At 43.3% G+C, this 15,475-nt stretch overlaps 1 protein-coding gene across 3 annotated transcripts in view; it reads left to right on the forward strand.

Moving 5' to 3' along the window:
• The window catches only part of PHLPP2 (PH domain and leucine rich repeat protein phosphatase 2), a 125,282-nt gene that overhangs the window by 20,753 nt on the left and 89,054 nt on the right, over nt 1–15,475 (forward strand). For all 3 annotated transcript variants that reach the window (XM_044987371.1, XM_044987373.1, XM_044987372.1), the window contains exon 3: nt 4,859–4,992. In XM_044987371.1, coding sequence (XP_044843306.1) covers nt 4,859–4,992 — 134 coding nt within the window. The remainder of the gene's footprint in view (nt 1–4,858; nt 4,993–15,475) is intronic.

Consider the following 15,475-nt stretch of genomic DNA (forward strand, 5'->3'; position numbering starts at 1 on the left):
GATGACGCTGGATTTGGCAGAGCTGTCTTGTAGTCGACACATCCATGAATTCCTATCTGCCTCTGGTGGTACTGCTTGGGAGTCACCTAAAATGGAATGGACGTGAGCAAACACTCGAAGAAGAAAAGACAATTACCTTTTCATAACTGGTGTTCTTTGAGATGTGTTGCTCATGTCCATTCCATGACCCACCCTCCTTCTCCACAGTTGGAGTTTTTGGCAAGATGGAGTTGAGGGTTGCGGGGAGCCAGTGGCAGCCCTTACGGCGCATATGTGCGCTACTCCAGAGGACACCAGAGCCTGTCCCCTACGAATACCACTGAGGGAAAAACTTACGGTGCATGTGGTGAGCACACACACCTGCAATGGAATGGACATGAGCAACACATCTTGAAGAACACCAGTTAACTCTTTTTCTGAAGGAGAAGACAAATTCACTTGTAACTAGAGTTTTGTTCATTTAGGGATGTCCCTTTTTTGAGTTGAGATTTTTGATATTTTATTTGTTTGGATCATTTTGCATACTATCAAAGGTTTAAACCTAGTTACGTTTGTTACGTATAAAATAATATAGTCAGATCCGATGTATATACGTACACTCTCAAACCTGTCACTTCAAAAGAGCTAATTTTCTAAAGCTGAAAATGATTAGGAGCTGAATTGAATGGGAGGAAAAAGTTAAACATCAGTGTGAATGATGATTGGGAGTTGTTTAAGAGAACTTTTCTAGATGCCCCAAATCCCCACAATTCTGCAATCAATAAAGCAGGCGTTGTCAGTTTAAAAAAGAACTGGTAAAGAATTGAGGTGAAAGCAGTAATAAAAAACTTAAACAAAAATGAAAATCTAACAAACGGAAAGAGAGGGAAGCTGATAGTAGTGATTGTATATTAAGCCATGAAGTATAGACACCGTATAAGAGAAGCTAAATGTATTAATGAAAAATAATTGGCCAGTAGAAAAATGTTATACAGTATATCAGGAACATAAGAAATTATAGCAGTGGTATCTATTAATAGACAGGGACAATAAAATTGTTAATGTTGCAGAAAAGATGTGTTAAATGTTTGTTCTGTATTTGGGACAAAGTTGGATGACACATTCAATTTACAGCAATAATGAAATACTTATATTTCCATATATGTTATATGATTGTAGTACAATTAATGCCAATTATCATGGTTTTATGGAAAATAGGTCTTGTCAAACAAACTTGATCATGTTTTTTGATGAGATTAAAAGTTACCACATTTATTTTGTCAACATAACATACTTTGGTAAGGCATTGTACGATATAACGTTATGAATAGTTACTGCTATACAAAATGTAACACATTAAATGGATCAAAAACTGGCTAAACGATAGATCTTGAAAAGTAATTGGCTGGCTGCCCCATTTACAATGGGGGATTTCTTAGTGGGGTCCCACAGGGATGTAATGATTGTGACCCAATTCAATGATCTGGAAGTAAATGTAAAATCATTGCTGGTAAAATTTGCAGATGACACCAAAAGTTGGTGGATGGTAAATAAGGATAGGTCAGTCATACATTGCTCTCTGGATTGCTTGGTAAATTGGGTTTACTTGTATAACAAGTTTTAATATACTTAAATACAGTGTAGGTCAAGCTTATAAGATGGAGAACTGTGGAATTTGGAAAGGAGAAACTCAGAAAAGGACTTAGAGTCATAGTGGAAAACCAACTCAACATGAGCTCATAATGCTTGTGTTGGCTAAGCAGGGGAATGTTGAGTAGAAGTAAGGAAGCAGTATTACCTTGGTATACAGCATTGGTGAGACCACTTCTGGTGTTCACACTTCAACAAGGATGTTGAGAAATGGGAAAGGGTTCAGAAAGTGGTATAAGAATGATTTGAGGTCTGGTAAAACCGTTTTACATTGAAAGACTAAAGAAGCTTAATTTGTTCATTTTAAGAAAAAAGATTTAAGAGCCCACTCAATCCTGGTCTTTAAATACATACATAGGGAGAAGATTTCTTATAGTAGATGGCTCTTTAAGCTGGCAGACAAAGGGTATGTCTACACTACGAAATTAGGTTGATTTTATAGGAGTCGATTTTTTAGAAATCGATTTTATACAGTTGATTGTGTGTCTCCCCACTAAGTGCATTAAGTCGGCAGAGTGCGTCCACAGTACCAAGCGTTGACTTTCGGAGTGTTGCACCGTGGGTAGCTATCCCACAGTTCCTGCAGTCTTCGCTGCCCATTGGAATTCTAGGTTGAGCTTCCAATGCCTGATGGGGCAAAAACATTGTTGCGTGTGGTTTTGGGTACATGTCATCAGGCCCCCCCTCCCTCCCGCCATGAAAGTAACGGCAAACAATCATTTCTCGCCTTTTTTCCTGGGTTACCCGTGCAGATGACATACCACGGCAAGCATGGAATCCGCTCAGCTCACTATCACCGTATATCTCCTGGGTGCTGCTGGCAGATGCGGTACTGCATTGCTACACAGCAGCAGCTCCTTGCCATCACGGCAGTAGATGGTGCAGTGTGACTGCTAGTCATCGTTTCCTGGGTGCTCCTGGCAGACCTCGGTGAGGTCGGTCAAGGGCGCCTAGACATAAATGAGAGTGACTCCAGGTCATTCTCTTCTTTAAGTTTCGTCTCATGGAGATTCAGTCCTGCCTGGAATATCATGTGAGCTGGAGGGTTCTGCCTCAGGCTGCTCTCCCAGCCGGCAGCACCTCGCGTTCGCTCCTACCCCTTGCTCCCATGGCTCATGAAGCATGGACAGTAGTAAGGAGCAGTTCAATTATAGGCTGAGCAAGTTCAGAATGGTGGTAGAATTTGCATTTGGATGTTTAAAAGCGCGCTAGCGCAGTTTACTGACTTGGTTAGACCTCAGCGAAACCAATATCCTCATAGTTATTACTGCTTGCTGTGTGCTACACAATATATGTGAGAGTAGGGGGGAGACGTTTATGGTGGGGTGGGAGGTTGAGGCAAATCGCCTGGCCACTGATTACGCACAGCCAGACACCAGAGGAGTTAAAAGAGCACAGCAGGGCACGCTGTGCATCAGAGAAGCTTTGAAAAGCAGTTTTATGACTGGCCAGGCTACGGTGTGAAAGTTTTGTTTGTTTCTCCTTGATCAAAACCCGCCCTCTTGGTTCACTCTACTTCCCTGTAAGCCAGCCACCCTCCTCTCTCCCCTTTGATCACCGCTTGCAGAGGCGATAAAGTCATTGTTGTTTCAAATTCATGCATTCTTTATTAATTTGTCACAGTAATGGGGGGATAACTGCCAAGATAGCTCAGGTGGTGTGGTGGAGGAGGGAAGGACAAGGCCACATTGCACTTTCAAAAATTATTAAATGCCAGTTTTCTGTTGCTTGGGCAGTCCTCTGGGGTGGAGTGGAGTTCTGATAGCACGGATTCCTCTCCCCATACAGCGATCAGATCCAGTACTTCCTGTTCGGTCCATGCTGGAGCTCTTTTGCGTTTCTGAGACTCCATGGTCACCTCTGAGCTCACCACGCTGACCAAACAGGAAATGAAATTCAAAAGTTTGCGGGGCTTTTCCTGTCTATCTGGCCAGTGCATCTGAGTTGAGAGTGCAGTCCAGAGCGGTCACAATGGAGCACTCTGGGATAGCTCCCGGAGGCCAATACTGTCGAATTGCGCCCACACTACCCCAAATTTGACCCAGCAAGGTTGATTTCAGCGCTAATCCTCTAGTTGGGGAGGAATACAGAAATCGATTTTAAGAGCCCTTTAAGTCGACAAAAATGGCTTCATCATGTGGACAGGTGCAGGGTTAAATCGATCTAACGCTGCTAAATTCGACCTAAACTCATAGTGTAGACCAGGGCTAAGTCACAACAGGATCCAAAGGGTGGAAGTTGAAGCTAGATAAATTCAGATTAGAAATGAGAATTTTCAAAAGTCAAGATGATTAATCATTTCAACAGCTTATCTAGGGATGTGATGGATTCATCATTTGCAGTCTTTAGATTATGATTGGTCTCTTTCTGAAAGAGATGCTCTAGCTTAACCAGAAGTTATGGGCTTCTTGCAGAAATTACCATGTGAAATTCTCTAGTCTGTGTTATGTAGGAGGTGAGACTAAATGATCATAATGATCCCTTCTGGCTTTAAAATCCATGAAGCTTGTTGTTTTAGAGAGACACCTTGCCCCCCCCCCCGCACCTCTCCCCCTTTTCTCTTTATTCAAATTGTTAGTCCTAGCATAGTTCCTGCTGCCTGTTTTAGTTATGGGATGTTTTTTCTTTGGGAACATCCCTCAAGCTCTCTGCTCTCTAGGAGTGAGAATTACCAATACCAATTCTGCATGGATGTGGGATCGTTCGAGAAGGGGAAATTACTTATCTTGTCACTCTAATTCTCTGAAGAAACCTTCTCACAGGATTCTCTCTCATGTGCTCTCCTGCCAGCTGTATTTGGAAGGGAACTTTCTTGAAAAGAGGTTTCTTTCATTTCTGTACATGGTCTTTTTGGAGCATAATTTTTAAATCCTTTTTGATTTGTGACATGCTGCTCTTTTTTTTTTTTCATGGTATCTCTGCTTTCTGCTCAGCCAGAAACTGTCTGAAAGATATGAATGGCAATCATTAGAATCCTGGGTGGTGCATGATCACCAGGGTGGGTCTTGTGTGACCTCCCTGTCCTTAGTGATCAACAGATTTAGTATTTGAAGTGTTTATCTTTCTCAAACTAGGGATCACAGGCCCCAGGAATGAGTCCTTGTCAGATGATATCTTCAGAGAAGCAGAAAGACCAAGTCGTTGCTCTTTTTGCACTGTAAACAAAAAAAAAAGTTCATTCTTTTACGTCCATACTAAACTCATTTCTTCTTGTGGATTGTGTTACTAGGAGGCTGGAGCCCACAGAAAAACCCCTTCAGATTGTGTACGAGTACTTGGCTGGGCTCGGCTTTGAGGATCTTGTGAGAATACAGGAAGAGGCAGCAAACTCTGATCTCAGCTGCATGATTCGCTTTTACAATGGTAAGAATTTGCATATAACAGATCACATCAGACACCTAACACATATCAATGGATACTGCTTTTAGAAATAAGCTGCCAAGGTTATTAAGAGAAACATTTTACAAATCAGATCTTTTGTTGTTCTCTCAAGAGAGCATTTGTTACATGGTTGTGGGATGAAACAGACCCCTAGGGAGTGGTGTTTTGGCTTCTATCTTTATTTTTAATATTTGTATTACCATAGTGCCACAAAGCTCCACTGCACAAAGCGTTAAACATTGGAAGATGCAATTCCTGCCCTGAAGAGTTTACAATGAAAATGACCCTTGAATCAAGGGAAAAGACGGAAGCAGTAAAATACTTGTTTATAATTTTAAAAAGTGCAAAGTGCCAGCTAACCCTGTCTGACCCCTTAATCAGCTGATATAAGTGAATCACAGAGGTGAGTCTCGAGAGCTTTGGATGAATGGTTATGATGGCCTTATGGATCAGTTGGGGAAGATGTGGCCTGCCATAAAGGTTAGCATGGAAGAAGACATAGTAGTGTTCGTAGAATCATAGGACTGGAAGGGACTTTGAGAGGTCATGTAGTCCAGTCCCCTGCACTCATGGCAGGACTATTATCTAGACCATCCCTGATGGCCGTTTGTCTAACCTGTGCTTAAAACTCTCCAATGATGGAGATTCCACAACTTCCTGGGCCACTTATTCCAGTGCTTTACCATCCTGACAGGAAGTTTTTCCTAATGTCCAACCTAACCCTCTCTTGCTGTAATTTAAGCTCATTGCTTCTTGTCCTATCCTCAGAGGTTAAGAACAACAATTTTTCTCCCTCCTCCTTGTAACAACCTTTTATGTACTTGAAAACTGTTATCATGTCCCCGTGTCTTCTCTTTTCCAGACTAAACAAACCCAATTTTTTCAATTTTCCCTCATAGGTCATGTTTTCAAGACCTTTAATAATTTTTGTGGCTCTTCTGTGGATTTTCTCCAATTTGTCCACATCTTTCCTGAAATGTGGGGCCCAGAACTGGACACAATACTCCAGTTGAGTCCTAATCAACGTGGAGTAGAGTGGAAGAATTACTTCTCGTGTCTTGCTTACATCCTGGAAATACATCCCAGAATGATGTTTGCTTTTTTTGCAACAGTGTTACACTGTCGACTCATATTTCATGTAAGAAGCTGCCAAATAGGCGGAAGAGACTGGCTTGATTGGTTGAACAGGAAGACTGGGGGTGAAGCATTAGGAGATGGTAGGTGCTGAAGAAGAAGAGAATGAGGGAAACTGTTAAAATTAAAGGGTTACTTGATTTTCTAATGCATTAACTGGTTCTCCTCTTGATGTGTTTCAGGGAAAGTTTAAAATGTTTCATGATAGTCACTCTGTAGTGGACCACACTTAACTGTTTTATACTGAAAAAGGAAAACAAGGGTAATTAATTTAACTGGGACCCACCACCTTACCAATACCACAGGAAGGAACAATGTTCAAGACAGGAGATAGTGAGGGCCTGGCCAATGGGTTTATGCTGTCTGGACAGAAGGAAGAGGATGGATCATAATGTAATCTAGTAAATAATAGTATGATTTAGACACAGTCTGGATTTGTGAGGTGAAAGAGGGAGGAGTCAGAGAAAGTGATTGAGAAAGATATCATTAGTGACAGAGTAGAGAGGGTTTGGGAGGAAATATCAGGAATTTGTTTTTGAGTATGTTAAACATGATGTGGCAGTTTAACATTCAGGAGGAGATGACATATGGGCAGAGATGTGGCAGTGGGTGGAGGCAGATACTCAGGAGTGGAGAGGTATCTCAGAGTCTTCGGCAAAAGATGGTAGTTGAAACTGTGTAGCTGGGTAAAATCACCCACAAAGAGATCATAAAGGAAAAAGAGTTGAGGACTGAGGATAGAATTTTGGAGGACTATATAGAAAGTGACAGAAGAGGATGAATTAAAATATGCTGAAGGAGTGATCTGAGAGGTAGGAGACTCGTGCGAAGACAGTCCCAAAAGTCAAGATGGCAAGATTTCAAGTAGTGTATGGTTGAGAGTGGCAACCAGAGGAAATGTCAGAAGATGAGGATTGAGTACAGGCCCTGGATTTGGGTCAAGAAAAGTCAGAGGAAACATTGCTGAGAACAGTTTTGGTGGAGTCACTTCAATCATGTGGGGCAACACCTCCAAGAGGGCACAACAGCAGGCTTGCAGCAATTTTATTGATTTCCTCCCCCATGCTCACCCCTACACACTTTTGATGTTGTTTCCCTTATCCCCTCTCCTGTTTCCTTCAGGTGTTAGGGGCAATTCCTTTTCAACTGGTAACAAGTTCCTTAGTCCAACCATCAGGCCATAGGGATTGTAAGAACACGAATGGGGGAAGCTGCTGGTAGAGAACCTTCTATGCTGGCCAGTAAAGTAGGTACAGAGATGCTAGTATGATGAATTTGCTCACAATGAGGGCCTGCAGGACTGGTTAGTGGTATGGTCACAGGGACCTGGGAGCCTTCAGGGGCAGGGAACTTACTAGACGGCTGTAGAATAGATACTGAGAGCATGAGGTGGGGGCTACCTCTAAACTAGACACGGGAGGATGGAGATCAGGGTACTTCCTAGACTAGATAGATGAACATAGGAATCTGTAAGTGTTTGTCAGGGAATCTTCTGTGCTCTGACAGCAGCTCAGCTGCCAGTAGAAAGATAGTGTCTTGCTGAGTCACCATGCTGGTCACTGAGGTCATGGTGTAATAGATAACAATGAATCTTTTAGCCCGGTGGGATGGACACCACATGAGGAAGGAGAGGCATTTTCTGTCCTGGGGATTTGCCTTGATTGCAGCCATTGGGGACCACCTATTGGTAAAAATGCATCAGTGCAAACTGTGGCTGCTTGTTGGTAGTGCTACCTATAGTGATAAGACTGTTTCTTCTTCAAGTGATGATCCCTATGTGGAACAAGGTCACCTCCCAGACTAGTGCACTGGGCAGCACAGCATGGCGAGGAGGTGACCAGCCCTCTGGGAGAAAGAAATGGTTCAGGACTATTTAGAAAAGCTGGATGAGCACAAGTCCATGGGGCCGGATGCGCTGCATCCGAGGGTGCTAAAGGAGTTAGCAGATGTGATTGCAGAGCCATTGGCCATTATCTTTGAAAACTAATGGCGATGAGGCGAGGTCCCGGATGACTGGAAAAAGGCTAATGTAGTGCCCATCTTTAAAAAAAGGGAAGGAGGAGGATCTGGGAAACTACAGGCCAGTCAGCCCCACCTCAGTCCCTGTTAAAATCATGGAGCAGGTCCTCAAGGAATCAATTCTGAAGCACTTGGAGGAGAGGAAAGTGATCAGGAACAGTCAGCATGGATTCACCAAGGGCAAGTCATGCCTGACTAACCTAATTGCCTTCGGTGAGGAGATAACTGTGTCAGTGGATGAGGGGAAAGCAGTGAATGTGTTATTCCTTGACTTTAGCAAAGCTTTTGATATGGTCTCCCACAGTATTCTTGCCAGCAAGTTAAAGACGTATGGGCTGGATGAATGAACTATAAGCTGGATAGAAAGCTGGCTAGATCGTCGGGTTCAATGGGTAGCGATCCATGGCTCCATGTGTAGTTGGCAGCCGGTATCAAGCGGAGTGCCCCAGGGGTCGGTGTTGGGGCCGGTTTTGTTCAATATCTTCATTAATGATCTGGAGGATGGTGTGGACTGCACTCTCAGCAAGTTTGCAGATGACACTAAACTGGGAGGAGCAGTAGATACGCTGGAGGGTAGGAATAGGATACAGAGGGACCTAGACAAATTGGAGGATTGGGCCAAAAGAAACCTGATGAGGTTCAACAAGGACAAGTGCAGAGTCCTGCACTTAGGACGGAAGAATCCCGTTCACTGTTACAGACTAGGGACCGAATAGTTAGGAAGCAATTATGCAGAAAAGGACCTAGGGGTTACACTGGACCAGAAGCTGGATATGAGTCAACAGTGTGCCCTTGTTGTCAAGAAGGCTAATGGCATTTTGGGCTGTATAAATAAGTAGGGGCATTGCCAGCAGATCAAGGGACGTGATCATTCCCCTCTATTCGGCATTGGGGAGGCCTCATCTGGAGCACTGTGTCCAGTTTTGGGCCCCATACTACAAGAAGGATGTGGAAAGAGTCCAGCGGAGGGCAACACAAATTATTAGGGGGCTGGAGCACATGACTTATGAGGAGAGGCTGAGGGAACTGGGATTGTTTAGTCTGCAGAAGAGAAGAATGAGGGGGGATTTGATAGTTGTTTTCAATTACCTGCAAGGGGGTTCCAAAGAGGATGGATCTAGACTGTTTAGTGGTAGCAGATGACAGAACAAGGAGTAATGATCTCAAGTTGCAGTGGGGGAGGTTTAGGTTGGTTATTAGGAAAAACGTTTTCACTAGGAGGGTGGTGAAGCACTGGAATGGGCACTCCGCATTAGGAATCCAGATAGGGATCACACATCTCGAAGAACCTCCAGGTACAGTAAGTAATTTTCTCTTTCAGTTGCTTATAACTTTAACCACTCTGATTTAAATTTCCCATTAAGGGTATCTTCCTCAGGCTGATTGTTTTTTAAAAGTTTCAGCAAGAGTTGTTCAATCATTTCTGAGACAGAGGTAATGGAAAAATACATTTTGCCAATGTTAAAAAAACAACTACTTAATTGACAAGCTCTGGAAAGATGTTGCCCTTTCCAGTATCCCCTGCCATGTTTGTTGTTGTTTCTTGTTTAGCAGTAGGTCAAGCAGGTATTGTGAGGGTCTCACTGCTGCTGAAATCTGTCAGGCTGCTCTTACAAGATGTCTGTAGTCTTGGTCCAAAATCTCACAAGATTTTGACTTAATCTGAGCTGGAAACCACTCTTCAAGCTTTAGATCCACCCCAGAACCAAAAATGTGAACCGGAACAGCTCAGCCTCCCCAAATTCACTGAGGTACCATTTCTGTATTCTGTGGCCTGTTCCATATGTAAGTCTGGATGGCTCACAATTAGTTTACCTTCAAATCACAATGAAGTGAATAATTGAATAAGTGAATAAGTATGTGCAAATAATCACTTCATAAGCACAGTAGAAACTTCTTCAGCATTAATGTCTTCTAATCTCTGGTTTAGAGATAGCAGAACAGTTGGTTTGCCACACAACAAAAAATGTAGCTAAGTCTGAGCAAAAGGGACGAAAACATGCGCACATAGATGAGTCAGGAGGTGAGGAGAAAGTGCTAAAATGCTTTGTTGTTCCTGGAAAGATTCATCCAAAGAGTACTGATGGAAACTCCATCACTTCCACCATACCCCTCACTTGTGGAGTCCCACAAAGATCCGTTGTCTTGTTGGTTTTATAATCTCTACATGGAGCCAATAGGTGAACTAGTAGGATGACATGGGCTCAAGTGCCAGAATATGCAGATGAGAGAGACAGCTCTATTTATCTTTCCCCACATATAACTATACCACTATCATCAAGGTGGCCCAGTGCTTGGATGAGATCAGTTCATGGATGAAGAACAGCTGGTTGAAGTTGAACCTGAGCAAGAAAGAGGCTCTGCTGGTGGATAGAGGAAAATGCTCTGAAGAGTTTGCAGTGACATTGCAGTCTCCTTTGGTAGAAAGTAGACAACCACAATTGGTCAGTTCACTCCACCGTTTAAAAGTGCTGCTAGATTCTTCCCTGATCTAAACTCTCTCATAGCATCATCCCCTAGTAACACTTTCTACCATCTCTATTTGGCTAGCAGCAGATTCCATCCTATTTTGGGAGATGCTGACCTGGCCTCAGTTATACATGCTTTCATTACCTCTCACGTAGACTACAGCAATGCGCTATACTTGAGCATGAAGCCATCAGCTCTTAGATCCTTCAGCTAGTACAGAATGCTGCAATGCATCTCAGAAATACAGGCTATTGTGAGCACATGAAATCTGTCCTCCATTCTCTCTATGTTGGCTTCCCATAGAATACTGAGTGAAGTTCAGGTCTCAGTCCTGATCATCAAGATCCCGAGCTCAGAATAGCTAAAAGACCAGCTGAAGTTCCAGGATGAAGACCATGGTTAACTGCACTTTTCAGACACAATGGAACACTCTGAAACCCGATGCTTGGGGGAGGGGTGTCTCCCCATCACTGCTATGCCAGCATGTGGGTCTATGTGGTAGGAGAAGAGTGCACTGGGCGCAGCCAATTCTCTCCCCAAGTAGATATTCTAGCAGCCAGGGTGTGAGTACTAGAATGTCCTCTGCTGCTGTTCCTCCCTCTCTGCAGGAGAGCAGCAGAGACTTATATATCTGTCAGCCGGGATGGCTGGCTTTTCCAGATTACCACAATTAATAACGGTTCATTATTACTTTTCCACGATTTTCCATGTCTTGGCCGCAACTCAGTTGCAATTATATGACAGTCATCCCACAATTCAAGTAGGGCCTTAATGATATAGTCTCGTTGCATCCGACGAAGTGGGTCTTCACCCACGAAAGCTCATGCTCCAATACGTCTGTTAGTCTATAAGGTGCCAGAGGACTCTTTGCTGCTTTTACAGTTCCAGACTAACACGGCTACCCCTCTGATACTCTCATCATATGGTGATAACACACTTTTCTTTCCACTACTATCTCTGAAGGCTGTTAAACAGAAGCTACTGAAGTTAGACATTTTTAAATCAGCTTGTCAAGATAAGTTGCATCCAAGACTTTTAATCAAGCTCACTGGACCATTAATGTTGATTTTTCAATAAGTCATGGAGCACTGTGGAAGTTCCAGAAGACTTGAAGAAAGCTAATGTTGTGCCAATTTTTAAAAAAGGTAAACAGAATGACCTAGGTAATTATAGACCTGTCAGCCTCCAGTCAATACCAGGCAAGATTATGGAGTGGCTGATACAGGACTTGATTAATAAAGAATTAAATGAAGGTAATGCAGATTGACATGCATTTATCGAAAATGGATCCTATCAAACTAACTTGATATCTTTTTTGATGGGATTACAAGTTTGGTTGTTAAAGTTAATAGTGTTGATTTAATATACTTAAATATCTCTAAGACATTTGATGTAGTATCAAAGACATTTTGATTAGAAATAAAATGATATACAATAAAAGTGACATTAAATGGATTAAAAACTGGCTAACTGATAGGTCTCAAAATGTAACTGTAAATGGGGAATGGTCATTGAGCAGGTGTGTTTCCAGTGAGGTCCTGCAAGGATCAGTTTTTAGTCTTTTGCTATTTAACATTTCTTATCAATGACCTGGAAGAAAACAAAATCATCACTGATAAAGTTTGCAGATGACACACAATTTATGAGGATTGGTAAATAAGAGGAGGATAGGTCACTGATTCAAAGCAACTGGATTGCGTGGTAAACTGGGCGCTAGCAAATGTGTTTTAATACAGCTAAATGTATTATATCCCCCAGGGGGAGGGATAGCTCAGTGGTTTGAGCATTGGCCTGCTAAACCCAGGGTTGTGAGCTCAATCCTTGAGGGGACCACTTAGGGATCTGGGGCAAAAATCAGTACTTGGTCCTGCTAGTGAAGGCAGGGGGCTGGACTCCATGACCTTTCAAGGTCCCTTCCAGTTCTAGGAGATAGGTATATCTCCAATTATTATTTATTTTTATTATTTAGAAACAAAGAATGTAGGCCATGGGGATAGAGTCCCATGGGGGACTATATCCTGGGCCACGGTGACTCTGAAAAAGATGGGTGGGGTTGTGATAGTCAGCTGAACAGGAGCTCCCAATGTGATTCTGTGGCCAAAAGAGCTAATGCAATCCAGGGATACACAAAGGGGAATCCTGGGAAGGAGCAGAGAGGTTATTTTACTTCTGTATTTGGCACTGGAGTGACACTGCTGAAATGCTGTGTCCAGGGGCGGCTCTACAAATTTGGCCGCCCCAAGCAGTCATGCCCGGGAGGCGCCCCCGAGCCGCGGGAGCAGCGGACCTCCCGCGGGCATGACTGCGGAGGGTCCGCAGGTCGCGCTGCTCGGCTGGACCTCCCGCAGCTGCGGGCGGTTTGCTGGTCCGGTGGCTCCGGTTGAGCTGCCGCAGGCATGCCTGCGGGAGGTCCAGCCGAGCCGCGGGACCAGCGAACCGTCCGCAGTCATGCCTGCGGGAGGTCCACTGGAGCCGCCGGCCGAGCGTCCCCTCCGCAGTCATGCCTGCGGCAGGTCCGCTGCTCCCGGGGCTCCGGTGGACCTCCCGCAGGCATGACTGCGGCAGGTCCGCCGGCCCAGCCTGCCGCCCCCCCCCGGGAAAGGGCCGCCCCAGGCAGGTGCTTGCCCCGCTGGGCTCTGGAGCCGGCCCTGGCTGTGTCCAGTTCTAGTGCACACAATTTAAGAAGGACATCGATTGGAGAGGGTTAAGAGAAGAGCCACAAGAATGATTCAAGGATTAGAAAACCTACCTTACAGTGATACTCAGAGCTCAATGTATTTAGTTTAACAAAGAGGTGGTTAATGGGTGACTGTAAGTATCTGCATGAGGAACAAATATTTAATAATGAGCTCTTCAGTCTAGTAGACTATAACTTGATCCAATTGGAAGTTGAATCTAGACAAATTCAGACTGGACACAAGGTATAAATTGTTAACAAGAAGGGCAATTAACCATTGGACCAAATTACCAAGAGTTGTGGTGGATTCTCCATTGCTGACAATTTTTAAATCAAGATGAGATGTTTTCTAAAAGATCTGCTCTAGGAATAATTTTGGAGAAGTGCTATGTCCTGTGCTATACAGGAGGTCAGACTTGACTACAGTGGTCCCTTCTGCCCTTGAAATCTATGAATCTAAACATTTCTGGCCGGCAGATTCCTTCTGTTACTACAGCTACAAGTGGCAATCAGTCTGACGCTGGAGCCCCATGTTATGTTATGTTTAGGGTCCTAGATTATCAGTCTGGCCCTGGACCTGGTAGGGATTAAGCCTGGTACCCATTGTACCTTTTACAGTTTACTCCATAGAACAGGCACATTTAGCTCATGTATTGCAAGGAAAGTTTTAACATGTAGTCCTGAACCTAGCTGAGAATGGGTTGTTGGAAAGAAAAATTTGGGAAGGGGGTTTAGGTATGTGGTGCATCTTACTCATATCCTTGTGGTGTGGCAGCCTGATTTCTGAAGGAAAGGCTGCTATGTAGTGCAGATTTGTAGTGTCAGGCTGGTATACTCTGAACTGATAAGCATTACTTCATTTGTTCATACTTCACTCAGTTAGCTGTCTTCAGTCATTAACTAAAAGTCCTGCTAATGCATTAACTAATGTAACCTGACAGACCCTTCCTGCCCCTGGGAATCTTGATGTATAGCAGTGGCACTGAAGCATTCTTTAGTATCTCCTGTTCTATGCTAATGTATAATAAAGGAGCATGCTGGACTCTGCTTTGTTCCTCAGCCTGGCCTGTGCTACTGCAGGTGCTGTCTTGCTGCCTATGCTGCAGGCATTGTCGGTGCTGACATTTGCATGCTGCCTTCACTCTCATTTTTTTCTGCTACAGTGCAGCTCATTAACATCTTAGATCTATAAGCTTTGCAATGAGAAAATAGAACCTGATATGTTATGCAGGCTTTCTAAAATTAGTCTGTCCTCATGTGGTGCAGTGCACTCACATGACACTGGTAAGGAATCCAACCATCCTGAGTGATACAGAGCCAGCATTCCAGGCTGCCACTAACTTGTGGGCTCAAAGGCAAATCAACAGGAATCTTCAAACACTCAAAATTTGGCAAGCCACCTCCCCCATGCCATCTCCGAATAGCCTAATCTCTGTTGTGGCAGCAAAGCTGAAGAGCCTGGGTAAAATACCACAACAAATTAGTTTGTGCTAAGTATCTTACAGTTGTTTGATAGGGATGTATAGACTGAAGAATCACATGTTGAATCAAATAATTTCCCCCATGTCATAGAAACCTACAAATTTGAGATTAAAAGATGTTTTTGATCTAGAACTTATGAAGAATCAGCTTCTAATTGCTACTTGGCTGAATATTGAATCTAATTCTAACTTTTCTTCAGTCAAATAGCTTTTCATTTAACTGTTTACAGCTGAATAGTTAGGCACTGGTCCTCCCAACAGTCCCTGCAGCATGGATAGCATGGTTGAGGCTTCCATTCCACTGAATGAGATGGGAAAGGCAATATTATAATACATCTGCACAAAGAGGTAGAGTTAAGATTACATCTGCAAACTAAATTCTGGCATTTTGTAATTTTTGAATGCTTGACTTCGCGGCCTTAATATTGTTTAACTTGTTTTTGTATGTATTTGAGAGATTATAGAGATACCTATATAAATGTTTATCAAAACTGTCTATTGTTGCAGTGTGTTTCATAAAATGTGACAAATTAACACAGTATATGCATAAAGTATCCCATGGAGTGTTCTGTATGAGTATGACTACCTTTTGGGTTTTACTTCCAGCACACTGGGACAATAGTCAGAAATAATGCATGTGTTACTCATTTACTGACCTATCTGTTTTTTGTCATTAGCTGAGTAA

Source organism: Mauremys mutica, chromosome 14 (genome assembly GCF_020497125.1).
Source record: "Mauremys mutica isolate MM-2020 ecotype Southern chromosome 14, ASM2049712v1, whole genome shotgun sequence".
Taxonomy (NCBI): Eukaryota; Metazoa; Chordata; order Testudines; family Geoemydidae; genus Mauremys; species Mauremys mutica.